The sequence below is a fragment of the Siniperca chuatsi genome, linkage group LG3, assembly GCF_020085105.1.
Source record: "Siniperca chuatsi isolate FFG_IHB_CAS linkage group LG3, ASM2008510v1, whole genome shotgun sequence".
Lineage (NCBI taxonomy): Eukaryota > Metazoa > Chordata > Actinopteri > Centrarchiformes > Sinipercidae > Siniperca > Siniperca chuatsi.
In genome coordinates, this window is record NC_058044.1 from 1,950,205 (window position 1) to 1,977,806 (window position 27,602).

The window sequence follows — 27,602 nt, forward strand, 5'->3', positions numbered from 1 at the left end:
ACTTCATTTTGTTTAAACATTTTTCAAAGAGTTTTAACATGTCCACTCAGGTGGACAGTACGCAAAAAATGAATAAAATTATATATTATGTAAGAAAAACCCTATAAAATAATATATTTTTTATGCTGGAAAACTAATGTGTTAACATTTTATTGTTCAATGCAATTACAAGCATTGAATATATATTTATATAAATACAACTTTTACTCATAATGGAACTATATATATATATATATATATATATATATATATATATATATATAATCTGCACAAAATTGTTTTTGTTACAAAGTCAAAAAGTTTCTGCTGATAAAGCATTTTCAAGAACAACATTCAATTCAATTCAATTTTATTTACAGGGGTGTGAAAAAGTGTTTGCCCGCTTCCTGATTTCTTATTTTTTTGCATGTTCGTCACACTTAAATGTTTCAGATCATCAAACAAATTTAAATATTAGTCAAAGATAACACAAGTAAACACAAAATGCAGTTTTTAAATGAAGGTTGTTATTATTAAGGGAAAACGAAATCCAAACCTACATGGCCCTGTGTGAAAAAGTGATTGCCCCCTAAACCTAATAACTGGTTGGGCCACCCTTAGCAGCAACAACTGCAATCAGGCGTTTGCGATAACTTGCAGTGAGTCTTTTACAGCGCTGTGGAGGAATTTTGGCCCACTCATCTCAAGAAATCAGGAAGGGGGCAAACACTTTTTCACACCACTGTATACAGCGCCAATTCATAACAGAAGTTATCTCATTGCACTTTTCCTATAGAGCAGGTCTGGACCGAACTCTTTATAATATTAATTACAGTTATTTACATAGTTGCAGTAACATTATGAATTGTAGTTGAAATATAGTCAGCAATGCACGATGTGCAATTTAGTGGACAGGTGATTAATTGTAATTTCCTCCCAATATAAAATCAATACTTGGACATTTTAAAAGTTATATTACTCCTTAGTTGTTACCACATTTTATTTACCTGCAAGCGTCTCGTACTAAAGAAGGATGGTAAGATATTCCTGAGCTGCTCAGCGTTTCTGGGTGGCGGTGTTTGGGATGACACACAAGCGTCCACTGTGGTGGCTGATGTGCAACTATACCATCAAAACCCATGCATATACAAGAAAACGGCTTTTGAATAGCTGTCCACTGTAGTGACCGCTGTGGTTCGCACAACGTGTGAGAAACCCAAACTGTTTGATAATCACAGCATAGACAGTGATGTCTGAATGCATGCAAACACTTTTTTTGTGGTTTTTCCACAAAAAGATGCTCCTTTTTGTGATGTTCCCGCCTGGGTGTTACAGTGATGACCTGCATGATTAAATGTGTAAGTTCCTTTCTGTGCCCAAGATGCAAATCAATTTCCTTTAGGGAATAATCAAATTAAACTAATTTCTATAATAAATAATTTTCAACTTCTTTAGTATTTGTGTGAACACGAGCTGACAGAGAGAGACTGAACCTTAATGTGTAATTATTAGAGGAATTAGAAAATGGCTGACTTTGTGCCCCCTGGTGGTAGCATCAGAAAAGACACCGCAGCAGACAGCAATTAGCAGTCTTATCGTTTCATTTTTATACAAACAAAAACTTGTCCCCTCCGAATAATTTGAAAGAAACATTTGAAATCACATACATTTTCTACATCGAGCAGGCTGACGTGGAAACAACCCTGAGCTGAATTCAGAGCAACAGAATCAGTTCGCACAGATGCAGCAGATGGACAAAACATCTGACGTTATAATGCGATCTAATGCAACAACTCTGCAATAAACACTCAGCTCACGAGAATGTGTCAGCTGAGCTTTTTATTTTATAACGATTAGTGATTCTGTTCAGTGTAGCTCGTTCGGTTCAACATGCTAATAAATGAGCCTGAACAAACAGAGAGCTGTTATGTAACACAGTTATCCACCTCATCTGTCTGACAGAAGATACCCCACACACCTCCAGCTGCAGCTCTCCACCAATCACAGCGCAGGTGTCTTTTCCATGACGACGGGTTACCGAGCAGAATCTCCTCACCCGCTGCCTCCAGACCAGAAAACCCCACAGAGCTGCTGTCTGCTGGGAGGAGGAGACACACACGATGACGTCTGGAAAACATGAACGTCGTTTACAGCTTGTTTACCTCCTAACCAAAAAAACACACAAACAAGCATAAGATACAGAGAACGAGAGGTCAGTGAATGTAACAAAAGACCTGTAGGATCTACCAATCATAGCCCTCCTGCTGCTGTAAAACCAAAGCAAATATTTTAATGGAAGCGGGTTGTACGATTACAGCCTAAATACTGACGCTCAAATGCACTCGGAGAGCTGAAACCTCTGCCAAAGCTGCAGCACCATCCTCCTCCTTTCCTGTGTCAGTAACATGCTGTCTAAACATTAGCATGAAAAACAGAACAGAAGATATTGGAGGGAAGACAGATGGAAAAACGTTGTGACAGTGAATGCTGTCGATGTTTAATATGTTCAGTGTGAACATGTTGTCACTATATAGGCAAAAATATAACCTGGGTATCATCATCCTCCGAAATACATGCAAGGCAAATCTGAACTTTAGTTGCTTTCAGGGGAGTTCAGTTCCGATTTAGGAGCTGATGGGACGGACTGAACGAAAACCTGTTCCAGTCTGATTGCAGGTGAACGTGTTGGTGGGGATATTTTAGGTTTCCTGAAATCTTCACCTATAATCTGCACCAAAAACACCTGCTCTTTGGTCCAACGTATAGAAATCGTCTACAAACTAAACTAAAGAACGGGACTAAGAACAGAGCTGCGATGGCACAGTGGCCAGACTCTCCATTGCAGCATCATGTGACGCGCACAAAGACTTTTCCCCATACACAATCATTACCAAAGGAACTGCTGTAAAACTATGAACATGTTTTTTCTGAGCGACACAAACACTCTTTGTAAAATCTGGATTTAAGAGGTTCGGTCCAGTAAAGTTAGAAATCTGAAAAACTGTGTAATCTACATGTGTTGGTTGTAATGCTAAAGAAAATTTACAAAACATATTTAATTTTCTTGGTATTTATTTACCTATCAGTCAGCCCCCCCCGAGCCCACCGTCTCCATCCACTAACACTGAGTCTGACTGTTGTTTACATGAACATGTTACTGCAGCGTTAGTGACTGATAACTGAATCTCGGCTGTGGGGGTTTTTTGGTGATGGTGGTACAGAGCGTGCGGTGTTTGGCTGAGTGGCTGCTGGGGTCAGCAGGGACACTAAATAAATCAGCCTGTGAATTCCTCCAACCTCGGCCGAGAGCAGGAGGTGAGGATTATCTGGTGGATTGACTCTGTTCTGACACCCACTCTGACAGTCACTGTACAAATACTGTTTATGAGGTAAAAGAAGCTCCACTCTGTAACACCGTACATGGCCGAAGTGTTTTTGTGTTGCCGATATAATGGGATACATATAATAAAAAATCTTAACAATCAAGTATAAATCAATCACCACAGTAAACAGAAAATAAGATGTAAACTATACAGTGTTGCCTCTAAATACGTACATTTGTTCCCTTGAATAAAAATAAATCAATACATGAAGTAAGATAAGTGATTAGTTCACTCTGACAGGAGAGATGATCAGAGGTGCAGAGTTTTTACCACCATAATTAAGACTGGGACCAAAGTATGGGAAGAGTTTCTCAGTGAAGGAGCAGCCAGTAAAGCAGTAGATAAGAGCTGCAGCATCTACGTCATAAAAGGAGACCAGACCCTCCTCATAATCCACAAACACCCCCACCTTCTGAGGCTGAGACTTCAGAGAGAGACGGACTGGAGGGTCATCAAGAGCTTTGTACTTATTTCCATTTCTCAACCATATAGCCCAGTAACCATCCTCAGGGCTCAGTGTGATTTTTCCCTTCCTGTTGATCGACTCTCTGCACACTCCTAAATTCCATTCAGTCTTTCCTTTAACTTGAACCTCAAAGTAAAATCTGCCTGAAGAGAAACTCTGCTTTCCTAAGACCCAAGTATGATGAGAAAATCTCTCTGGGTTGTCTGGAAGTTTCTTCTTTACATCACCATGATTCACTTGTTTCCCATCATCAGACAGGATGAGTTCGGGATTTGCTGTATCAGGATCAAGAGTCACATCCACTGCATACTGCTGGACCCTCTTCAGCTCTGCTTCAAGCAGCTTCTTCATCTGTTTACTGAGTGTCTCCTCCAGCTGAGCCACAGCTCTCCTCACAGACCCCTCATATGATGGTGGAGGGACGCTGACCTCTGTCCAGTCCTTGGTGGGTGGTGGGTGGTGGGTGTTTAGGGACTGGACACTCTGGAGAAGATGGAGGTGGTCTTGAGAGCGTGAGAGCTGCTCCACCTCAGTCCTTCTCTTCATCAGCTCAGAGATTTCCTGTTCCAGCTCTTTGATGAAAGCTTTGGTCTGTTCTTCTGTTGTTTTCTGCTTCTCTTTGATCGTGTGGATGAGATTGGCCTGGCCTCTCTCAACAGACTCCTTCAGAGAAGTGAAGACCTGAACACCTTCTGCGATCTCTCTGTCTGCATCTTCCTTACCGAGGTCAACCGAGCGTTTGATCTCCTGAATCTTCAGTCGTCTCTTCTGGATCATCTGCTGAGTTTCACCCTCTGTCTTCCCCAGCTCGGCCTTCTTTCCTTCATATCCTTCCTTCAGAGGAACAAACTCATGTGTCTTGTGGTCTAAAACAGTGCAGAGCACGCAGACACATGTCTGGTCGGTCTTACAGAACAGCTCCAGAGGTTTATTGTGCTCTGTACACATCCTGCCTTCCAGGTTCTCCACAGGGTCGATCAGCTGATGTCTTTTCAGGCCTGACACTGTCAGATGAGGATCCAGGTGAGTCTCACAGTAGGAGACCAGACACACCAGGCAGGACTTCAGGGCCTTCAGTTTGGTTCCAGTGCAGACGTCACAGGGAACTTCTCCTGGTTTGGACACTTGTGTCTCTGAGCTGCTGCTGCTGGCTTCCTGTTGAGCTGACTGTCTGAACTGAGCAGCCATCTCAGAGATGAAAGCGTTGACGTGCAGCTCAGGTCTTGTGTTGAAAACCTTTTTACACATCGGACACAGGCACCGGTCGTTAGTATCCCAGTGTACATTGATGCAGTTTTTGCAGAAGTTGTGTCCACATGATGTGGTGACAGGATCAGTGAACACATCCAGACAGATGGAGCACAGAAACTGATCTTCAGATCGCAGATAGTTCGCAGCAGCCATATCTACACATGTAAAGAAAGAAGTTTGATTACTGTCAGTCATTTTGAATTACGACAAACGCTTTGCATTTTCTCTTGCTGCTTCACATTAAAAGTCCTCCTGCTGTTTCGCTGGTGGAAAGCTTTTAATGTGAAACAGCCAGAGGAAATGGAACGCAAAATGGCTGCAGAAAGCAATCAGTACGTTTAATGTTAATGTCAAATATATATATATACAGCGCATTTAAAACAACCACTGTTGACCAAAGTGCTGAACAGGATAAAATACCAAATAAACAAAAGTTTATAACAAATACAAGAAAACAATAAACATAATAAAAGAACAGCAGCACAATAGAAAGGTGTCAAGCTCAACTAGAACTGAATGCCAACGAGAAGAGGTGGTTCGTTAGCATCGACTTAAAAGTTTCTAGGGTCTGGGCAGCTCTTTAAATGAAGAGGTAAGCTGTTCCAAAGATTAGGGGCAGCCACCGCAAAGGCTCGGTCGCCTCTATATTTCTGCCTGGATCTCGGAACATCCAAAAGCATCTGGTAAACAGTAATAATACCAGGAAAGTTGGAGTGAAGCTAAACCTCAGAGATTCAGTTACAAGTTACTAAAGTCCTGAGAAGTGACACAGAGAGACTGTTTAAAGCAGTTGAAGTGGGCTACTGTATAGTGGGCCTGTGGACAAACAGCCATAGTTATATTTTAACCAAGTATGAAATGCAAAGAGTGGAACTTCCTGCCTGAGTAGAGCTGAAGTTTTGTGTTAATCCTGGTTGCTGAAACTGTAAATATGATCAGCTGTACTCACCAGTGTTTGGCAGAGACTCTGCTGTGTTGCTGAGTAAGACCTGATGAACTCAGTTTGAATTTTCTTTTAGAGAGAAACAGAGACTTGTCTCGACTGCTGCGTGGCTGCCACTCTGACAAACTTTACTTTCATTTCTGGAGTGTGACGTTGAAAATCTCGTCTTTCCAGTGTTGCTCCGCCTCTTACTGCAGCTCTGTTGGTTTTGTTTCCTCCCTCTGATTTACATGATTATTGGGAAACACCTGGGCTTTCTCTGAGTAATATGGAGCAAAGCTGGTACTATACCTAACAGGTGTGAGGAGTAAGGTATGTGAAGAGGTGTTGCTGACCTTAATTACGTGTTGGAACTTTAAAGATGTTGTAAGAGACTTTCACTGCCACTAAATGTCGCATGAACATCAAAAATGAAAACTACTACAGTGGGTACAGAAAGTATTCAGACCTCTTTAAATTTTTCACTCTTTGTTTCATTGCAGCCATTTGCTAAAATCAAAAAAATAAATTTTATTTCTCATTAATGTACACTCAGCACCCCATCTTGACAGAAAAAAACAGAAATGTAGACATTTTTGCAAATGTATTAAAAAAGAAAAACTGAAATATCACATGTAACACACATAAGTATTCAGACCCTTTGCTCAGTACTGAGTAGAAGCATCCTTTTGAGCTAGTACAGCCATGAGTCTTCTTGGGAATGATGCAACAAGTTTTTCACACCTGGATTTGGGGATCCTCTGCCGTTCTTCCTCGCAGATCAAATTAGGATTTTACTTTGGATGGAAGAAGTTGCCACCAGCACATCTTCCATAGGAAACTAATAAATGGGGAAAATGAAGAGAAGCTGGCTGATGTATGCAGAGAAAAACAACAGTCTTTGCTGCTATTGCTGCAAGCTCTTCTCCCAGAAGAATTACACACTGATCACCGCAGGACTTGACGACTGGACAAACTGTACTGCTTAACACGTTACCGGTTGATTTGATCATTGATTTGGTTTTTGTTTTCTTTTGTGCAATGCTTGTTGTTGAGTGCTGGTTATTTTTAACAGTTGCTTTAGTTTTTCGCCCATAATATTATTTTGTTTAGGTTATTTAAGAAATATAATATTTTATTACATAATAAAAGTAATAAAGGATAATGTGTGTTCTAAAGCAAGGTGTTTTAGTGTCATTTTTAATTCACAGCGCACGCTTGTGTGTGGGGATTGATACAGGGTCATGATATATTCCAGACAGGTAAGAGTCTGAGGTGAGCAGTGTACATGGGAGGCATGGGTAAAGGCTCGAAAAGTGCTAGGGCCGGCCCTGCTTGCGGTACGCCTCATAATTAAATACCAGCTCCAAGCTCAAGCTGCAGTTTGACCGGAAAGTCCATCCAATCAAAGTTTCTAATGAGCATCACATGTCTGAGGAAGCCAAGAGCAGCTGCAGGTCGTCAAGAGTTCTTGGAACCATTCTGTCAAGATCAATAACTATTAAATGAACAAATTAGCACCAAGTTCGTGCTGTTCCTATTCAGTGTTTACAACATATTTTTGTTGATCCTTTTACAACACAGGGTTGTAAAACAAGATTTTGAATGAATTCCTTTCATCCCAGAATTACGATTTAATGGTATCATTATCTTGAGCTATCTTGTTGAGATCAGTCAGGTTTTGCTTTGATCCAAAGTTGATCCAGTCATCCAATTAAAAAAAAAAAAAAACCTCAACAAGAGCCAACATTAAAAGCTTTGTGTTATTTCTTTTCCTTTTCTGTTGTTTCTCTAGGTGTGATGTCAGCTAGTCCTTCTACAATATTTGCTTTGATTCAACCTAAAACACGAGAATCCTTCCTTCCATGTCCCTCAACAGTTCATTCAGCTCTCGCTGTGTGTAAATAAAGATGCTTTGAGGTGTAAACAGCTTTGTGTTTTAGTGAAACTGCTGCTGTTGCACGGCTGAGGTCACAGCTGCTTCAGATTTTACAGGATTTAAGCAAATCAGAGAATCAGCCTGCCGACAAACCCCCTCCAAATGACTGCCTGAGTGGGCAGATAAACAGGAAAGAGTGTGTGTGATTGTGTGTGTTTATACTAACAAGCCTGCTGTTGAGAAATTACTGATGGCACTAAATTAAAATAAAGTCTGTTTGTTGCAAGAAGTCATGAAAGTGCTTGATTATCAGTATAATAAGAAGTTTACAGACCGGAGCCGCGTGATGCTACGGACCGGTTTGTTTCTTCCGTTACTTTTTGGCAGCAGGTGAACGTTGGTGACTGATGGAGCCAAAGACTTCTGTTTGTTTATTTTACTAAAATTAAAAACATACTTTAATGATAGTTCGAAGTGAGCAGTATTATGTAAGGGGGGGTTGAAAAATAAGCAGCACCTCCTGTCAGTGTCAACCTCGTTAAAAAGCACAAAGTCACGAAAATCTGTCCAGAAGCTGAGATTTTTGATGGACAACTGTTCAAAACGAGACAGTGTAGTCCCTCATTCGTCCAGGAGTGTTCTATCATAGAAAAGGTTTCAGTCGTAGTCATCTGGACGCTGTTTTCAGAATCAAGACGTTTCGGCTCCCATCCGGAAGTCATTCTCAATTGTGAAGAAATGGGACGGGAACTCAGAAACTTAAGCTACTCTGTGTTGCTTAAGCCCCGCCCTCAGGGAGGAGTCTACCTGAGTATCTGTTGATTAGCTAGTTTCACCTGAAACTGACCTAATAGTTTCCATGATGGCCCAGTGATCAGTAATCAGGCCTATTGTTTTCTGGCTGCACCTCCCTCATCACTGTTAAGTACCTGATTAGTATGTGATTGGCTTGACCACGGTGTTAATACACTGTGGTAAACTTTGGGCAGATTGAATCTCAGACCACCATTTCTGTTCAAAGATGGGTTCTCTTTTTTTACAAAAATGGCTTCTTTGACGCCCCGTTCAAACAGCCACTTCACAAAAGACTTTATCAGCACAGACGACACGCTAACTCAGGATCGCAGAGCGCCGTGCGTTTGCATCTAAAAGCTACAAATCGCACATTTGAAGACAGCGAGGTGAAGATTCTTAGTAGAGAGAAGAGTTGGTTTGAAAGAGGAGTCAAAGAAGCCATTTTTGTAAAAAAAGAAAACCCCTCTTTGAACAGAAATGGTGGTCTGAGATTCAATCTGCCCAAAGTTTACCACAGTGTATTAACACATTGGTCAAGCCAATCACATGCTAATCAGGTACTTAACAGTGATGAGGGAGGTGCAGCCAGAAAACAATAGGCCTGATTACTGATTACTGGGCCATCTTGGAAACTATTAGCGCAGTTTCAGGTGAAACTAGCTAATCAACAGATACTCAGGTAGACTCCTCCCTGAGGGCGGGGCTTATGTAACTCAGAGTAGCTTAAATTTCCAATTCCCGTCCCATTTTTTCACAATTGAGAATGACTTCCGGATGGGAGCCGAAACGTCTTGATTCTGAAAACAGAGTCCAGATGACTACGACTGAAACCTTTTCTATGATAAACTGTTCAAAACGTTTTAATTGTTCATTAAGCCCCGCCCCCCTTAGTTACAGTTGCTACGCATGTCAATCTTTCCATTTTAGCATAACACATGTGCAGTTTACAATGAAAACGTGGCAGAGTTACACTTGAAGTTCTCATTTTTGAAGAAACTGGTTCTTGATTCCAGACAGAAGAAGACGAAAGCGGGTTTGTCATTTTCAGTCAGTTTTAGCGGCTGACGTGACGACTTTCACCGGCAGATTTTCTTTTTACTCTGTGCTGTGTATTTACAATGTGTGTGTCAGCAAGTGATCTTGGCCCCTCTTCTATTTCTACCATTGTTGTTGAAAGGACTTTGTGAAATATTCGGAGATTTCCGGTGGAGCCTCCGCCCTCCTCGTTACTGACCGCTGGCAGGCGGCTCGCTGGAGGTCGTGTGGACTGTCTGAACTGCATTTATCATCATTGTGGTAACACTGAGGAATGTTATTCCCCTGCTAAACACACATAAACACACACAAGTCAGACCGCACAAAACTACACACAGAAACACAAACCTCCAGTCCCCACAGCGACCACGCTGACTGGACTGCAGCTCCCACAGTAAATCTGACTCTACGATAACAACAAGCACGAAAGATGTTTCATTCAGACAGGATACATACAGCGCCGGTTTGGCTTTCAGCTGTCTTCACTGTGAGTGTAATGTAACGGTGAAAAGGAGTCACCGTCTCAGCTGAACAGAATCAGATGGATTTAACTGGAATGAGAAAAATGAAGGGAAGCCACAGAAGAAGAAACATGATAAATAAAGGATAGTTAGAGTTACAATCAATAACGCCATAACGCAGTGTGTGTGTTCTTTCTCTTATTTTCCTCCAGTCTCTCTCCGTACGTTCATGAAGCGGTGTAATCCAACCTCAGGACGAGCAACATTTTAAACACGTTTTAATGCTTCTTTGCCTCACGATGACTACAACTAATGCGCCCACATCATTCCCTTTGGTGCAGTCGTGCCACACAGGGCCGGATCTAGGATTATTCTAAATCAGGGGCCACAGCGGGGCCATACTTTCCACAGCATGGCCCGGTATTATATATATATATTTCTGGGGGTCCTCCCCCAGGAAAATATACGTTTTAGACACAAACTGGTGACTTTTTATGCATGTAAATAACCACAAAACCCACGTAACAGCCAATCAACTTGGGGCGGAACTGTCTTTGAAAAGGCCAATACAAAATTCAGGCGCCAGACAACAATGGTATTTATTGGGGAGGACAAGTACAAGTCCCCTTGTTCTCTAAACCTATGGTGCAGACTCTTCTCCCATTTTTGCCCTCATCTTTCAAATTTCAGCCAATGAAGTGCTCTGAAGCAAACAGGCACGACCTCAAAGCTGCGGTCACAACACAAGGCATTACAGTAAAGTCTGCCTGTGCTTCTTTGTGAAACAGGTGATGCTCGCAGCTCGGTGACAAAGTGACTACTTGTCGGGCTCGTTGGCGAACTGCTATCACTGACAAGCTAACTGCTAACATGCTGGCCAGCCGGATGCATGCTAGTACTTGTCAGCCACAGTAGCTCTCCAAGCTAGCTGGCTTGCCATCTGTCAGTTAGTAAGCTAGTTAGCTAATGGGACAAAATGTTAACACATTATTTATTCCAGAAACTTTTTTTTGTGTGAGTTTAGCTTTATTTTCTAACTGAAACCTTTTCACTCACACTTTACCACAAAGAACACCAGCGTTCCTGATAAGAGTGGCGTTAAAAATGACCAAAAACAATCAAACCTGTAGTTTTTGGTTCCTCCTGCGGCAGGGAGGAGTCGTTCCTCAATCTCCCATCATTCCCAACAGCCTCTTCAGTAACCATGTGCTTGGGAAACACCGCTTTCTCCATTTCCTTTTTGATTTTGAAACAATAAAACAGAGCATGTGAGGAGAGCAACGAACACATATGGTCAAATTAAATACACACCTTTCTTATACGGCTGTCCCAGCATGAACACATATACGTAAAACTAAACAACGAGGGGGAGAAATGCTGAGTGAGCAAATTAAGCTCAATCTACAGGTTATTTAAAGCCACTTACAGGCAAAATACGTGCTGAGGGGCGACCGCTCTTTCACAAGCTCACCTGAGGTTCCTGGATATACTTTGGATAAACGTTCATAAGGAAAAATTGATAGTAATTTATCACACCACATTGATAATGTAGGCGGACGTACATCAGAGCAAACATGCAGGACTGAAAGGCAGCAACATGATACGGGACGAGGAGCCAAACACCAAGAATACATAGTTTGGGATCGTTACTGTTTGAATGCCAAGACATTTCTCAGTCTGTATTTGAACAGAACCAGACCGTTGTGATCAATGGACGTGAACACATTAAATGAAAATAAGTGCCAGGTTGTTTTTGGCACTTCGAGCACACCGAAGAAACTTATTTTTCAAGTATTTAAGATTATTAGCCTCGTTTGATTAATGGCAGTTTTTCAGTCCTTGTACTGAACTGATAATCCCAAACAGACAGCCACATCAAGTTTTCCTCACTATCGTCCACTGTAGCTGAACATATAAGAGAAGAAACTTAACATAAATGCTCCCATAATATGAGGACGTTGTTACAGAGCTAACACATCCTGCAGCCAAACACCGAGAGGCCAAACTGTGTGCAGGAATCAGCGCCGAGTCTGTCTGCACGTCACTGCTCCGGATCAAATAACCTGCACACAGCTGACTGTGACTTTGTCAACTGTCACACAGATGGTTTACTGACGCATACTGTCCTTTAGTATCCTTCGGACTCTGTGCAGACACCTCACCTCCAATATCACTGATGCTCGGTATATATATATATATATATATATATATATATATATATATATATACACAGAGCAGGTTCAGCACGGTTCAGACTTCGTTTTTTGATAATGAAAGTAAAGAGGGCAAATATGACAAAAGAAATAACTTAAAATAAAAAGTTTAATTATGATAAAATTATCAAAATGGCCTTTTTTAATTTTTTTTTACATGGGATGTTGTAATAAATCTCAACATTTCGCCATTGAGGTATTGTAGGTAGATATTCAGATTTCTAAATAAATTGTTACACATTTTGTTCAGCTAAAAGTGCAAGATCTATATTTTGGAACTCGTGATGTCGGAAACAAATAAATGTGGAAACAAAAAACTGATTACAGAGATCCAAAAAGATGTAGAACCACAACATATTAAAGTCGTTGCCCTTCTGCTTTTAATAGCACCAACATAAAAGATCATTTTTAGATTTATGCTTCTGTATAATTCTCTTGTGAAATGCTGAATGCATGAATGTTCAGTGTTTGCACAGCTGATGAACATATGCACGTTATGAATCAGTCATCGCTGCAGTGAAAGTGTACATTAAACGTGGGTGGTTCTGAAAATGTCTGTGATTTGTAAATGCTGCTAACTTAAACAGAGAAATGTTCCCGAGGCCACAGTTAGTGTGTATGTTCATTACCGATCAACACACCGCGGTGAGGTATCAAACACCAGCGGCCATTTTTCACCGACTGTAAACAAACACGAGCAGGAACAAACAGATGCCAGATGTCTGCAGGGACGCAGCACATCAACGCTAACCGTCTGTGTGTTACCAAACATGAAGTATGAACACTTTGTGGCTTCTACACTTCACCGTCTGGGGATTTCTTTGTTATAATAGACTGACATGTTTTCTCAACTTCATTATTTTAAAAGGGTCAGTTCACCCAAAACACAAAATAACACACTGTATTTTCCCACTTTGTCTCACTTGCATCACAGACATGTAGACAGTTTGGGTTTTATTGCTGAGGTTTGGAGATTTACGCCACTTATACTTCTGCCAGACACAGAGAAAGTGAACTGAATTTTCATTGTGATGCACAAAGCATCTTAAAAACAGATAAATGGACTTATTTACAGCGCTTTTCTAGTCTTCCGACCACTCAAAACGCTCACACACACTCACACAGCGAAGGCACAGCCCTCGGGAGCAATTTGGGGTTCAGTATCTCGGCCAAGGACACGACACGACAACTCGACATGTCTTTTAGGATAAAATGTCCCAGTTATCCCGAATGAACCCCGGACTCTCCACGCTGAGGTCTGTAGATCATCCAGAGTGACCTGGACATTTTTTGCTGCTTCAAGTGAAAAATGTAAATGCTTTGAGCACCATAGATTAGTTCTGTGGTAACATGAAAGCTAATGTTAGCATGCTATGTTAGCATTAGGCTCAATGTGCAGCTGAGGCTGACAGGTACGCAGTTATTATCTTGTGGTGTTGGACCCGTGAAAACTTTGACCTGCTGGGGGCGCTCCATCATTATTCATTAGGATTTATCCCGTGGGCACCATGAATGTCTGGGCACATTTTATGGGAATCCACGCGATAGCTGTCGAGATTCTGGATAGTTGTACCGACAGACCACGATCCTCCAAACTAAATCACAATATAAGTTGTTTCTCGTTTCCCACAAAAACGACCCGTATGAGCGTTTTCTGATCTTAAGATTAGAGAATAGTTGTGGTTTGGTTAAAACACACAACCACACTAGCAAAATGCTCACAACGTTAGCAAGCTGACGTTTAGCAGATATCGGTTAGTTTGTTAGCATGCTAACATTTGCTAAGTACGCTGATGAGAATGTCCTCAGTTTTCCAGGCCATAAACCAAATAATTGGTAAAAGTGAAGCTTGTAGATGAAGAGTCAGCCAGGGGATCGCGTCTGTGCAGAGTTTCATGGTGATCCAACCAGTAGATAACTGACTGAAGTGGTGGGAAAACCTCACTTTAGGGAAAGATGGTGGTCATGGGTAAAATAAACCAGTGTTGGCTGTTCGTACGAAACGAGATGCGAACAGTAAGCTGTGAGAATTCACTGCAGAGATCTGAAAGTCGCTTGAGTTGGTTCCTAAAACAAACACCGACATCCAGTGCCTAGCAGTGGGGGGTGCGTGGGAGAATAAAGTAATATAGTCTAAAGATATTTGTATTCAACGTGCTAAAACTTTCAAAAACACTGGTGTGGTCCTTTGTGATGGCGGAAATAAACAATTACATAAAACATAACAGCCAATAAACTGTACTTTTAAAATCATCAATCAAACAGCAGTCAGAGAGGTTTTATTTTACTATCCAATAAAGCACCGCAGCCCGTACCTGAGACTCCAACATCTCCTCTGTATCAGTTTAAACTCGGCAGGACACAACAGCCTTTTCACTTCTTTTTACACTGATTTCCATGAAGAAGAAGAAGAAGAATTCATGAAAGCTTTTATTTTTTTTCCTCGTGCTCCAGCTGTGTCTTTTCTTCTCACTCTTTACGTCATAAGAAGCTTAATTTACAGAACTAAAGAGCTTTTAACTCCTTTTCATCTTTTTCTTTCTGTCTGTCACAACTCATCAGCCGCGCTGAGGAAACGCATTCATCTCCACATTTTCAGATGAGTTTTAGTGTCGAGTTGATGAAAGAGACGACGTTTTGTCCCTGACTTTCCGGACCATCGCGAGTCTGCCTGCAGCGGCTGGAAGTAACTGCCCGGGCTTTAGTATTGACAGCCAGTACAGTCTGCAGAACATGGGTTTAAACTGTCACGAGCACACACGCATTAGCTTTTCCCCAGTCGATGTAGTTGGGTTCACAATTTACAGTATAGACGGTGTAGTCCCTCATTCGTCCAGGAGTGTTCTATCGTAGAAAAGGTTTCAGTCGTAGTCATCTGGACACTGTTTTCAGAATCAAGACGTTTCGGCTCCCATCCGGAAGTCATTCTCAATTGACAATCCACAATCTTGACTCATCCACGATTGAGAATGACTTCCGGATGGGAGCCGAAACGTCTTGATTCTGAAAACAGTGTCCAGATGACTACGACTGAAACCTTTTCTACAATTTACAGTATAGTTGATCCTTCGCCCTCTTACCTGTCTAGCTGTCCATTGCGGCACTATTGTAAACTGCATAGCAAGCGGTTTACAGTAACACTGGTGGCACATTCACCACACGAGATCTGTGGTAATTTTCAAACAACAGGTTCGTGATTTCAGAAGTACTGCAGACAAATGCGGCTCCTCATTTCCAGCCAGCGGCTGTTGATTCTGTCGGCAGAAACGTCAACTGTTGCTAGCGGATTTTATCAGATGTAGATAGCTAATTAAAATGAGTTCATTGAAAACTCCATCTCCAGCTGATGAAAGTTTCTGACTGGCTTGTTTGACAATGAGAATCCTGCAAAATGGTCTTAGATGTGCATGAGATCGCTACATAGGGGATCTCAGCTGGAGCTGACATCCAGGACCAGCTCCAACACGGATCTTCCAGTCCCAACCTGTACTTTTTAAAAACTTAACCACAAAACAATGCAGTTTGCTAACGTTTGGCCTTGAGTATGTTACTACTGTAATATTGCTCCAAGTGACAAAAGGAAACTACAAACAAAACAAGAAACTACACTGGCAGGTGCAGTTAGCTGGCTGGCTAAGAAACGTTTTGGATGTAGTCGCAGTCTGACTTCTGGTTTTGGAGGTTCAGCTGTGAGTCTGCCTTTAAGATGGGAAGCCGATAGCTTTGAGAGACTGAAATGAATCGTGTCTTTCTTTAAACGGGTGGGGCGTTTGAGTTACAGGCAGCTTAGCCTCCCAGACAGTATAGTTATGCATGCTAACGCCTATCAGGTCCGGATGGGATCACGCTGTTTACACGTCATCCTCGAGGGGTTGCTGTCCAGAGGAACTCGATGTGTACATGTCACAGAACGAGGACAAACCTCACTCACACACTGAAACACCAGGTGAAACCCAAATCTACCTGTGTGGCGACACAATAGGTCAAAACACACACGTGCCACGCCCTTCCATGGCCACGCCTCTTTTCCCACACTCAGTCACACACTGTAATCCAGCCTGGACACATGAGACACGAGGAAGACAGCGAACACCGGGGGTCACCTGAGCCCCCGACGGCGTCTGCGGCTGTGACGAATCCCACGTCAGCCCTCCGCTTTAAGCCCTCAGCGTCTCTGGTCTCCTCTGATCCAACGGTCTGCTGGAAACACGGACATGCGATGAATAAGTCAGGAGCTGAGCCGAGTCTCTGTTTTCCACTGTAAATGTTTAATCTGTGACGTGATGGACGACACAGCTCAGAGCTGCAAACAACAAAATACACTCTCACTTACTGTCACTGAGGCACTGCTTGTTTCTTTTAGTTTCACAGTTTTTGAGGTCAGTGATTCTACATTTCTTCGAATATTCGGTCACTTATCTCAACATTAAAGTTTAGTTACGTGAGGGTTTCAAATCGAATTGATCACTTAAAGTGGGCGAGGCTTAGCGAATACGACGCCAGAGAGATGTGTAGCTAGAGGACTGTTGGCCTCCACTCTCACCCACGACGTCAGAGGAGGACGAGGGAGAAAATGTAAACAAAGTTTTTGCCAACTGACATGTAAACTCGCACCTCCTGTGATATCGTTCTGCTAGCTACAACCCTAACTAGCTAACGGTCAAGTGCGGATAACGGATGATTAGCTAGTAGCTCCAGTAGCATTGGAAACATTTCTGTAACGACCCCCGAGGTCAAGACCAGCCATCTAAAATATTCTAATATTTTGCAGTAGGAGAAAGGAGAGGGATTTTGCTATAAAAAATAAATATTATTGGCATTTTGGCACAAAAGATAACTGAGCAATTAACACAGGATTAATATATTACTGAATCTTTAAAACCATTAAGAATACTTAAAGACACCATGAGGCTGTAATGTTCATCACAGAGGAGGATTTGTCCTGAGGGTGCACCAGGGGAAAGACCATGTAATCTCAAACAACACATATATTATAATACTATATAGGTATCGTGGTGATTGTAGGCTGAAACGTTCTTGCATAACTCTTTGTTCAAATTTGTCAGTAATAAGTGTTTTAATAGCCAAGAAATGTCTATATTTTAAATAGAGAATCTGTAGGCAAGGGACAATATTTTGGTATCGGAAGCGATCTGGTTTCCGTTTGTAGTCCGCTTGTAGTCCGAGTAGTATTGGCCAATCACGTTTAAGCGGCTATTTATTATTAGCTTTTTTAAAAATGTATCTGCATTCAAATTGTCGTCAGGCGATAGCTGACGGGTTACTAATCGGACCGTAAACAATGACCAGCGCACGCAAGAGGAAGTCTTGTCCTGGATATCTGTTATCCGGATATCTGCTGGCTGCACCGGAGATTGGCCGCTGCCCCCAGAGGCTAAATCACAGTCAGACGAGATTGCATCAGTGGTGACACTGAATAAAACCCAGATGGTTTTATATCCAAGTTTTCTGGTTAGAACCAAAACACCAAACTGGAAGTGGAGCAGAAACCACACTGCGCCTATTTATAGACGTCTACAAATGGACTCCCACACGAGCAGAGAGCGCTTACATTCGTACTGGGAACACAGTGTTCAGTTTGAATAGTAAGTGTAGGATGGTAGTGTGTGTGTGTGTGTGCGTGTGTGTGTGTGTGTGTGTGGTGGTTGGATGGGATCCTCATGGTGAGCTCTGACAGCGAAACAAAAAGCCCACAGAGACTCACTCAGCTCAGAGCTGATCCCAGAGCTGCTGCTGAAGACTGTTCAGTTTTATCATTTCTGAATCCTTTGTGAACCCAAATCCTTTAGGTTCGGTGCGAGGTCATCCGGGCTGATTTTTAGTGATGTCATCCTGCATCATCAGCACTACGTGAGTGCTAATCAGCGAATGTTAGCATGCTAACATGCTAAGCAGCGCTGTGTCTCTCAGTCTGGTTGTGTTGTTCTTTTTCCTTCGTGAGACAGACGAAAGTGGAGAAAGACAAAAAGAGAGCGAGGACAGCAAGCGGAGACATGGGCCAGATTTGAGCCCAGGTTGTCATGGTTACACAGCACGCATCTTAAATATGAACCCACGAGGATGCAGACGAGATCGCAGAGTTTGACACTGACAGGCGATGTCTGCGCTGATAACGTCGACGAGTGTCAAACTGAAGAGTTTTAAAGAAGAGATTAACATGCTGCTGCTCTCCGAGGACTTCAAACACAGCTGTCTTCAGAGGATCATCAGTTATTGACCCGAGCTGCCACGAGCGTCCCCTGAGGCCGCCGCTTCGTATGAAGACCTCGCTTCAACGGCGGCCGCCTGTCAGAGTCGCAAGAGACGTTTATCTCTGCGGACTCTTCGTGCGCGTCACAGCATTTCTATGAAAATACTGACAGTTTGCTGTCAGTTAACATTTTAAAGACATATTCTGTTTTTTAAGAGGCCTTCTGATAGACGGGTGATCCTTTGAGGAAGCCACGTGTCACGCCACTCAGGCCCAGCTGGGACTGCGCTGTACTCAGGATTTAGCCGTCAGAACTTAACTGGGATTTTTTTGTTTGTTTTAACTGGTTTGATTTTGTGTCATCTGAAGTTGCTTTAAAGTCAGCAACAAAAGAAAGTGTACCACCAGCTCCTCCCCACATTACACACATGTGTTGATTAATCAACACATGTTGATTTTATTTAAGGCCTCGTGTGTCAGTAAAATTAAAAAGACCTGTTTTATAGACGAAAAGATTGCAAATGTTGCGTCCTGGGATGTCTGCCCCCTGCTGGAGACCCGTGAGACTGGGACCTGTTGGCCCCCTGAGGTGGGGGGGGTGGAGTGTCACGTCTCAAAGTGAGATGCCCGTTGACGGACAGAAGCACAGTATCTGGGATGTGACCAGATGCAGGAGTCAGTGTTGTAGTACTCGGGATCGGTCTTGGTCTCTCAAGACCACTTTTCTCTGGTCTCTGTCTCGTCTCTCTGTAACAAAAGAGTTTCCCCTCGAGGATCAATAAAGTAACGATGAAGCACGTCTCATGGCGAGACATCCGGTAGCTGTCGAGACATTTCAGTCTGGACAGACAGACATTGCCATCCTTAGAGCCACGCTGCTAACGCGGCTAATAAAATATTTAACATTTTTTCTTTCATGAACGTTGCCCCAGAACATGTATAACACCCGTCAGACATCAGCCCGTAAACAAAGGAAGTGAAAACTGAGCAAAAACAGCCCAAGGTTTGTGTATTCACATGAATCTGACCTCAGTGTTTGAATTTGACTGTTTATTTACCATAAACAGGCAACAGGCCAGTTCCTCCACTGTCAGTACAGATGTTTGCTGTAAAAACACACACTAGCTGTGTGTGTGTGTGTGTGTGTGTGTGTGTGTGTGTGTGTTAGCTGAAGATCGAGCTCATAATTGTTTCAACATCTTGAACTCAAGCACTTCGATGCATCTTCGCCTCTTTTTTGTGCCAGTTTGTTCCCGTCTTTCCACGGGCTTTTTGTTTTTAAATCCACGCTGCCTCTGAATTTCACGGCTGCGTTGCGTCTGAAATATTTCTGTAGGTAGAAAATCTGTCCCGTCTTCATAATGTGGTCATTTATTTGTAGACAAAGAGACAAAAACACCACAAAGAGGGATCAGCAGCAGCACTGTGACACCTCCCTGTGGATTATCTCATTTATTTCATCCACACACACACCTGTGGCCCGCCTCCGAGGACACAGCTGGCTGTCTTCACCTACTGTCCCCCCCCCTCCACCGCCACCGCCACCACCCGCTTATTATTACCCCCTCAAGACTCCCCACCAGTGGATCACACCCCTCCTCTCTCCATCCACTGTCCTTCAACAGTCCTCACGTTTGAGTTCCTCTGCTGCTGGCTGGCCCCGGCAACTGTCGCCATGGTTACCAGCCGGGATCACACCCAATCGCGAGACAGATGCGGCGCCTGAAGAGGAGAGAGCGGGGGGGGGCTGTCTGAGAGGCTCGGCAGGAACGAGGACGAATCGGCAGCGTCTCAGCCGGTGTCTCTTCAGGCTGCGGTCGATGAGGTCGTTCAGAGGTCAGAGGAGATAAGATGGACGCCACCTGCTGACACGCTGACCTTTGACCTGTGCCGCCCCCTAGGAGGCGTAGCAACAAGGTGAAACACCGTTACTCCCAGTTTGGTTCGTGTGTAAAGTTGTAATTTCCTGGAGCATCCAAACATGTCTAGTTGTCATTGCCTGTTTACCTGTTGTCCAGGTGTGTTTTTACCTGACTGACGGAGTAAAGGCTCCGTCATTGATCCAAATGCAAACCGAAGTACATGTTGTATCTGTCTAGTTGTGAAGTGTTGAACTAAAGAGTGATGCTCCTTTCTCACATTCTTTAATTTGAATAATTCATATTAAAAGACCAGAAGAAGAAGAAGAAAGTCCAGTTTGTCCTCAGGGGGGTAAACCGGGGTCGGCGGGGGATCACCGGCAGAGCTGAAGTATGTGTGCTGAAAACCACCTCACCTGTTTGCTGTTGTCTGCTTTTTTCACCGCAGACATTTAGATAATGTCAGTAGGAGAAGCTCAGCTGTAAATAATCAAATGAATGATGACTGACCATTGAGCTGCTTCACTTTCAGGGTGCTAGTGTTGTTCGTGCTGGCTGAGACGCTCAATAATAATAATAATACTTTTATTTATATAGCACTTTTTAAAACACACAGTTACAAAGTGCTTCACATATAGGACAAAATACACAAACACAAGCATACATACAACCACACATATACACACACATACACACACACATATGCATGATACACTGACAAAGATTAAAGCGTACAACCCAAATAAAGATTCCAGAGTTTAAGAGTTTAGGAACCGAAAAGGCGCGGCCCCCTCTGGGTTTAAAACAGGAACGGGGGACAGATAAAAGGCCCGAGAGCTCGAACAGGGGCTCAACAACTCTGCTACACGTGCGGGGGCCAGGCCGGGGCCTTGTACGTGATTATTGTACGTGATTAGTAAGACTTGAATAGAACAGAGCCATCGTTAATGTTATTAGTAACCTGTGCTTTTCCTACTATGACAGGTCGAACTGCCTGCTGGGAAAAAGGCCCACTGGCAGCTTTCATCGCTGGCCACACCACGAAGTGACATTCACTCATCAATGCGAAACAGGTAGAGCGGGAAGCTTAGCGACGACTACTCGCAGGGCTACTTGTAGCTGGCAAGCTAACCGTTAACTGGCTAGTCGCAATAGCTCCTGGAGATTCTCCCTGTTTTCTCTCTGCTGTTCTGTTTACTTCCCTCTGGCATTTTGTTCACCATCGCACACCATTTCATTCAATAAAAAGTTACTGAAGAGGGAAAATAAAGCTCATAGCTAATGGTCAGTTAGCTCGTTAGCTTAGCTCGGTCGCAGTTTGTTCAAAAAGCGTATTTCAACCATCGACTCCCGTCTCTTAGCTGTCTTCAAACCGTTCCTCTCTCATGGAAATTCGTGGAGATTAAATGAGAGCGTTATGCTGACAGGTGTTTCTAGTATTTTGTCCACACCATTTATATCAGTGGGGGTCGGCTAAATATCAGAAACACCTCTGTATAACTTTCCAGCAGGTGTCACTATTTGTTTTGCGTATGTATATTACAAGTGATAGATGTTATCATTATGTCCTGGGGTATTTGAAGAAGTAAGTGTGTATATTTACCATCTTATTCTAAATGTAGGCACATTTATGTCATATATGTTATAATCTCACTAGGTTACAGATATGTTTTATTATCGTTCCCAGTCACCAGATTGTCTATCTGTATATGTGAAGTTAGTCAGTGCGCCAGCGCCACCTAGGTTCATTTTTCACTCTGTTGTTGATCGGGGCTGGTGCGCTTGCTGGTGAGTGTCTGTAAACTGGCATTGCTGGTAATTCAGATTAAGAATTAATGTCTCATGATTGTGCAATTTCATTAGTTAATTCTGATGTTTGTTTTGTGTTTTCATTGCAGGTTTACAACCTAGCAACTTAATTGATTAGTTAATTGACGAGCTAAATGTTACACATAACTAGCTTGTGGATGCTTATTGTGTATGTGTGCACAATACAAACTCAAAAAGTGGCTCGAGTTGTGTCCGCCGTGCTTGTCCTGAACCCCTTCCAGTGGGGAGTTTATTGAGCTATAGCAGGTAGCTTAGTAAATAACTGGACAACCTCTTTCAACAGCACCACAAACTACATCCCCCACAATCCTACAGGCGAGTAGGCTTCAGCACAAACTGAACATTATAACCATGAAGGAGGATTCACTGCAGGACTGTTGTATTAGACTGCATTAGTTTTACCTAATAAACTGGACGCTGAGTGTGTATGGTATTTTGTATTGTTTTATAATATATATATATATATATATATATATATATATATATATATATATATATATATATATATATATATATATATATATATATGTGAAACATCAGTCAGGTTTCTATCTCTGTGTTTTTCTTGCAGATTCTAGAGACATTAAAGTGATGAGGAATAATCAGTGCTGGATGAATATTAAGCCCTCGGTGCATGCTTTACACATGAATCACAGTTTGTGATGGATTCCTCTAATATCAGTCTGCACTGTTTGCTGGTCTGAGTTCAGTTCCCACCGTTCTTTCGTGCGCTCTGCTGAGAAATGATTTACAGTCCTGCAGGATAAAAAAGGACATTTTCCTCTGCACACGGAGCGGCCAGTAACAACAGAATAATAACTGGAATAACAGCTACGGTGTATTTATAGTCCCGCTGATGGAGTGCAGTTGGAAAATATCCGGCTCCTGAGAAATGAAAAATTAATCTCCATCTGTCTCGTGTTTGTGTTGATCTTGACGGCTGACCTCTGACCCAGCCTGTAGGCTGGACGCTCTTCAGTTTCTCTCCACAAAACAAAAACAAAATGGCAGCTGTGTTTCTGAACCCCCCCCCGCAGAGAGAAAACGTCTCTCCGGCGAGCGCGTGGATCGCGTCCAAACGTTCACTTGGCTCGGTTTGTCTTTAGATCTCCCATGAGCCTTTGCTTTTCTCCTGAAACAGTGAACAGTGAATGTGTTGAATACATTTCCTTCCTTTAAAAAACATTTGCAAAACCGATTTAAAAGAAATATTTGAGTCCCTGCATTGTTGACATCCATGTTTGTTAGCTTGCAGTCCTTTTCTTGCCTCTTTCCTGTTGCATATTTATGTCGTTCGCATATCTTTTAGGTTCTCTTCGGCATATGATCTGAATACAGGTGATTTTTCCAGCAATACACATATAAGCAATATAGCAATACACGTGTAAAAACATGTTTTACTGCTCAGAATGAGCTTGTACGTGGTTTGGATTTGAAAGTTTGATTCAGCCGAATTCTCTCGCACTGGCTAACCGTAGCCTCTCACACGTAGCTGCTGGTAGCGTTAGCATTAGCAAGCCTGATAAGTGCGTACATGAACGAGATTTATTCCTCTTTAGTAGCAGTAAACACAACACGTGGGCCCGCCGATAAGGTTAGCAAACTGCTGCTAAGCTAACAGCCAGACGGTTTCCCAGAGCCAGCACAGCAGCTCCAGACAGCGACGCTCACAACTCTCCTGCTGCTACAGCTAACATCACAGCAACAGCAGATCTTGGCAAACTAGAGAGTCAGCTGAGTGTCCGCGGGCAAGTCGTTTAACGTCACCTGACGCACACATCATGGCTGGAACAGTGATGTTGGCTCGGTCCGAGAATCTTAGTTTGTTTCCCGTTCACAGAGCCGGGGCTGCGTACAGCGCTCACCGAGAGGAGAATTTAACAAAAACACATGCGTTTGTGCTATGCATTCTTACCCATAATGCACTCTGATCTTTGAACATTTCCTCGGCACAATATGCGATGGATTATCAAGTGACACGTGTTTGTAAAACAATGTTTAACAGTTTAATACTTATTACAATAATATATTTGTGACTTTTCTCCCTTCATCATTTGTAATTCTCAGTTATTAGACCCGTTGGACCGGGTTCCAGTTACAGTCCCGTGCTCCCTGGTCTGCCTGGTCCTCTGGGGAAGTGACCGTCTGACCACACGTGTCCAGAAACGCTCCTCTGACCTCAGAGCGACGCAGGAAGTGACACTCGGCCTCTGTGCGCAATGCCGCCTCGTCACTCCTGAAGTGAAGGTGAACTGCAGCGCTGCCAGTTTAAACTCCCGAAGCATCAATCACACTGATGGCGGGCCCCGCTCTCAGCCGGTCCAGAGCCCCAACAGAAGGCTGCGGCAGCCGGGGCCGTAAACCTGCCAGCAGCTGAGCGCTCCCACGGCGCCGACCGATCACGCTCCTCGCTTAAATCCTCCGCCGTTTAAATCCGAGCCGTTTGGGCCTCGAACGCCGCGGGGGCCACTTCCTGCAGCGGTGGCGGTGCGTCGTTCAGATTTATGAGCTCGTTTCATTTTGATGAACGGCAGGACGGCCAGAGGACGCCACAAACCCCCTCCATCCCCACCTCCACCTCCGCCAGTCACAGCGCTCTGCTCCAGCAGCCGAAGATCAGCTTTCACCATTACTGACTGAACAATACGGCCGCGTTTTCCAAACCGTTTACCATAATTTAAGGGCCAGAAGAAGACCTTTCTGTTTATAGACTCACACAGAGCAGTTAAAATACTTTAAACCAGGACCGGACTCAGCAGGTATGGGGCCCTGAGCAGGACTGAACCCCCCCCCGCTGTATAGTTTTCTTTAACATTATTATCAGCTCAGTTTTAGTGAGACTAAATTAAAACACTAGTGACTTTAAGGATGCGGTGCACTAAAAAGAAATAAACTAAATCAAACAAAAAAGGTTTTTACGGTTAACTTTGCGTTATGCACAATTACACAGTCAGCCAAATCAATCAGCACTATTTCCAGAATTTATAAATAATTCAAGTTGAAACAACAAACAGCAGCTGTGTTTGTTTCATTTCATCATAAATCAGTTACTTTCTGTTGGTCCGAAATAAAAAAAAGACTTTCAGTCAAATAAAAATGTAAAATTTTATAGATGACATGATTGACTTGTGAATAAATAATTGATAAATTGAAGATATACTTCTTGACAAGTTCTCACAAGTGCCCCGAATCTTCTTCAGTTCAACAAAATGATTGCATCGCTGTGCGTCACCATTCAGGGATCCAGGATTCAACGACAACGGTTTTTAAATGATTTTAAACATCTGAGCGTCGCAAAAACAGCAGGTTCAGATCAGGCAGCTAAAGCACCTGGAACATTTATGATATGGTGTAAAAAATCAAAAATCAAAACGTTAACTGTTGGACATGAACTCTGGTCTACAAGCTGCACAATGTCACGGGGCGCGAGGTGAAGAAAGACGCCAGCCTTTAGACGAGGACTACTCAGCTCGTGGAAACAGTTTTATAACGCCGTGTTGTCGAGGCTGAGTGAAATAACCCCTGGTGATGTCATAGTGATGTCATCAGGGTTGTCCCAGCTTAGACTTGGAAAGTAGAACTTTATAAGAGAAAGCTTGAGTTACAAACTGGCGGTGTGGGTGTTTACCACACAGGAAGGGGCTAATGAAAGATGCAATCGAGTTGCATCATGGGAAGTGTAGGATCCAGTGTTTTTGGAGCTTGACCCACACCAGGGACTACATATCTCGACCTCTGGAGCTCTGATTCGTCTTTTAATTTGTCTCTTGCAAGTACTAATACTAAATGAGCGGCGTGTCCCTTTAAGCGTTAATCTCCAACAGTGTGAAATAGATGCTTTGTACCAGATTTAGCAGAACTTTCCATCTAAAAGTCCGTGTCGCTGTCCGAGGCCTCGGCTCTGAACGGATTCATCCTGCAGCTGTTCACCTTCGCTGACCGCTCGTTCATTAGCAGTCTGCCTCATTATCCTCTGCGCTGAGTAGCTTTCAGTTTTACTGCCCACACCTCTGACGGAGCCGCGGATCAATCAGCGATAATGACCTGACGATTGCAGCTGCTGAGCTGTCTGCCGTTCGAAAGTCACTTCACCATATTTATTGTGACACAACAACATAAACAACAGCATGTTTGCATGCTCACTTGTGTTTAAGGTTTACGTTTGGTTCTGGTTTTGATCATATTTGGGATTTTCTCTCTCTCTCTCTCTTTTTGACTCTCGCTTTTTAGTCTTAATGGAAAACAAAATCAGGGATGGAAAATATTCAGATCCGTTACCTGAGTAAAAAATACTAAAACCACAATGTGAAAATACTCCAGTGCAAGTAAAAGTCCTGCGTTCAGAACCAAAACCACTCGTATGTAGTATCTAAGTGTAATCATATTCCTGTCAGTGTTTTATTATATCTGATGTTTCTGGATAATGTGTGTGTTGCATTTTACTGCTGCAAGCTGCTTTATATACTGTTGGGTAGTTTAACCTGCAGCAATGCATCATGGTCTATAAGATCATCGTACGTTTGTAGCGTCGCCGTCCTGCGAGAACCACGTATAAGAAGGAGGAGAAGTCTCTCGACCCATAGAGGAAACACTTCCTGCTTCAGATGGTTTTCACGTTCAGCACTGTACTAAAGTACAGTTCCTGAGTAAACTTAGTTACATTCCACCTTTCTGTTCAACATGCAGGCCATCATTTCTCCACTGGTCATCACATTTTGGCGCACCTGGTCAGACAGCAGACAGGTAGCACACACACACCTCCTGTCTCTCCAGCCTGCTTGTGTTTGTAACTTGAAGGTCTCGGGTTTGATGCCGGACTGATGCATCCTGCAGTGTGACCCTGAACGCACCACGTCAGGATTTAAAAAACAAACCACCAACTTCACACTAAAATGTGGGAATGGGACTCACACACCACCTGCAGTTACACACACACACACACACACACACACACACACACACACTGCTGGGTGTCAGAAGGTGACGCTGGCAGGTCGGTGTCGAGGGTTCATCGAGGCGTCCAGCCGGCCTTTCATGTCCGCTGTCACCCTGCATCTGAACAAACACACTGCTCCATAACACACACACACACACACACACACACACACACACACACACACAGCCCTTTGAAGAAGCAACGACCGGCCTTTCAAAAAAGGGGTAGGAAGGAAGGAAACAGGCGGGGAGAAGCGAGGGAAGGAAGGAGCGATGAAGACAAGGAAGGAGGGAAGGTGGAAGAAGTGGAGGACAAGAGAAGCAAAGCAAGCAAATGAGGATCGAAGGATGAAGAAAAAGATGCATGACAGCAGTCGGGTGGA

The 27,602-nt window shown here is 43.2% G+C and overlaps 2 protein-coding genes across 3 annotated transcripts in view; one reads left to right on the forward strand and one right to left on the reverse strand.

The window, feature by feature from the left end:
• Nucleotides 1-27,602, forward strand: part of LOC122873028 (NACHT, LRR and PYD domains-containing protein 12-like) — a 1,034,258-nt gene that overhangs the window by 903,674 nt on the left and 102,982 nt on the right. The window lies entirely within an intron of this gene.
• LOC122873060 (E3 ubiquitin-protein ligase TRIM21-like) lies at nt 3,423-6,201 on the reverse strand. Its single transcript, XM_044189373.1, has 2 exons — nt 6,029-6,201; nt 3,423-5,234 (listed from the first exon to the last, which is right to left on the reverse strand). The coding sequence occupies exon 2, from the start codon at nt 5,230-5,232 to the stop codon at nt 3,586-3,588; it is 1,647 nt and encodes a 548-aa protein (XP_044045308.1). The 5' UTR covers nt 5,233-5,234; nt 6,029-6,201; the 3' UTR covers nt 3,423-3,585.